This window comes from Limulus polyphemus, unplaced genomic scaffold (genome assembly GCF_000517525.1).
Source record: "Limulus polyphemus unplaced genomic scaffold, Limulus_polyphemus-2.1.2 Scaffold4058, whole genome shotgun sequence".
Lineage (NCBI taxonomy): Eukaryota > Metazoa > Arthropoda > Merostomata > Xiphosura > Limulidae > Limulus > Limulus polyphemus.
Genome location: NW_013669668.1, coordinates 67,896 through 70,365, shown reverse-complemented (window position 1 = coordinate 70,365; position 2,470 = coordinate 67,896). Strand labels below are relative to the sequence as shown.

Below are 2,470 nucleotides of genomic sequence, written 5' to 3'. Positions count from 1 at the left end.
GTGCCCTTTGTTAGTATATAAGCCTGACAGAGAAGCCAGCGATAGATAACTAATTAAAGAAGCGAACAGTAGTGACGGTAAGTAAAGTGTGTGAATCACTGTGATTTATAGCGTGTATTTTAAAAGTTGTTAAGTTTAAAGTGACGAGAAACGTATTGACTGTGGAATTACTGTGCACTAAAAGTTTGTATCGAGGAAGAAGAAATTGGTTTAATCAAGAAAGGACTTGTATCGCTGAAGTTCCTCGGAAAGAATTTCTTCCGGAAATTAACAAACAAGCAGATACGTAACAGTTGCAAAGAGGACAGCACAAAAAGTGATACTGATTGTCTGGAATGGAATATTACAGAAAAAAGAAAATGGAGCATAAAATAACGTCCAGTAAGGTTTTCTGCTTTTATTTCCCTTGGTAGGTTAAAAAAAAAAGGACATTTTAAATACACAATTTTTGTAGAAATTCGAGAACAAGACAGAAAAACATTTCTATTTGTGTTTAGTTTTAAAAACTCTGCAAATAAAAGTTTCTAACAAGTTCCGGAGGGAATATACACGCGCTAGCTCCCGGTGAATCAGAAAGTGGAAAAATACACGTGTTATAGTATGCCGCCTGAAAGGAATGGGGATCCGCAGCGATACTAGGTGGCAGGTCGGTTTCTGACGTAGAATGCTGTCGCAGATGGTCAAGTTTCACGTTGTGTTGTCTTTTCCACTTCGTCCTTGCATAAAAAGAAGAAGAAAGATTACCAATATTATATAATATCTCCTAAAAATTAAATTTAATTAGAATTGGAAAAGATATTTTCTAAACAAAAGAAAATAACTCATAATTACAGCAAAGTTTAACAGTATCAAGGTTCAGAAATGTCTAGAAATAATATTTATTAACTGTAAAAGATATATTGTTTGTTGTAGAACTGAGTGTAATAATTTGTTGTCCATACGCATATATTCACACTTATCTTATTCTGTATAAGTAACATCTTAGTGGTTATTATTGGAGTAGGGCCCTGCATAGCCAGGTGGTTAGCGCGCTCGACTCGCAATCTGAGGGTCGCGGGTTCGAATCCCCGTCACACCAAACATGCCGTGGGGGCGTTATAATGTGACGGGCAATCCCACTATTCGTTGCTAAGAGAGTAGCCCAAGAGTTGGCGGTGGGTGGTGATGAGTAGCTGCCTTCCCTATAGTCTTACACGGCTAAATTAGGGACGGCTAGCGCAGATAGCCCTCGTGTAGCTTTGCGCGAAATTCAAAACAAACAATATTATTGGAGTATAACTATCGTGTATACAATATCTTGACCACGACAATTCGACTTTAATCTCTATAACCACGCTTAGTATAATCACTATTACAACTGTGGTTCACCTACCTTCGATTCTGGTACCAGGTCTTCACTTGTGTTTCTGTCAGGTTTAGAGCTTCTGCTACATTACTTCTGTCTGTCACACTAAGGTATTTTTGACACCTGAATTTCCGCTCTAAGAAAGCCAACTGCGACTGCGTGAAAGCCGTTCGACGTCTTCTTGGCTTTTTATTTTTTCCATCAATTTTACTTTCACTCTTTGTAATTACAGGAGAGGCTGTGCTTTGAGACGAATGGACAGAACTAGGAATGTTGCTTAATGCATTCACTCTAGATTCATTCTTTGACTGCTCGGTAGATGGCAGCGCTGAATAGCGACTCTGGGTAACTGGATCACTTGAAGAGTCGCCATTTGTTGTGGATGATATTTCTGAAAAACAGAATTAAAAGGTAAAAATAGAATAAAATTATTCGTTCAAATTTACACAGTAGATCATTAAACACAGACATATCTCAAAGTTACCCATAAAAATACACGAAACCTTATCATCCGAACGCTTTAGGAAGTTGACCCTTTCTTCATCAGGGGCAAACCAGTTTTTTAGACGCATTTATTATTTCGCAGTTGATGCTCAAAACTATAATTAAAATTTCATATCTACTTTTGTTTTCAAGAGAATTAGTTTCTATGTTATATTGTATGCAGTTCTGTGAGCTGTAAATAGTACAAAAAGTCAATACCGTTAACTGTTAATGTGTGTGAAACACTACATTTATAAGTGACCCATACATATTTTGTGTGAAACACTACATTTATAAGTGATCCATACGTATTTTGTGTGAAACACTACATTTATAAGTGATCCATACGTATTTTGTGTGTGAAACACTACATTTATAAGTGACCCATACGTATTTTGTGTGAAACACTACATTTATAAGTGACCCATACGTATTTTGTGTGTGAAACACTACATTTATAAGTGACCCATACATATTTTGTGTGAAACACTACATTTATAAGTGATCCAGTACGTATTTTGTGTGTGAAACACTACATTTATAAGTGATCCAGTACGTATTTTGTGTGTAAAACACTACATTTATAAGTGACCCATACGTATTTTGTGTGTGAAACACTACATTTATAAGTGACCCATACAT

The 2,470-nt window shown here is 36.3% G+C and overlaps 1 protein-coding gene across 1 annotated transcript in view; it reads right to left on the bottom strand.

Moving 5' to 3' along the window:
* Positions 1-499: 499 nt before the first annotated feature.
* LOC106470518 (barH-like 2 homeobox protein) overlaps positions 500-2,470 on the bottom strand; it is a 26,570-nt gene continuing 24,599 nt past the window's right edge. The window contains exons 2-3 of the mRNA XM_013931078.2: positions 1,373-1,736; positions 500-716 (exon numbers count right to left, since the gene is read on the bottom strand). Of these exons, the coding sequence (XP_013786532.2) occupies positions 500-716; positions 1,373-1,736 (581 nt within the window). The remainder of the gene's footprint in view (positions 717-1,372; positions 1,737-2,470) is intronic.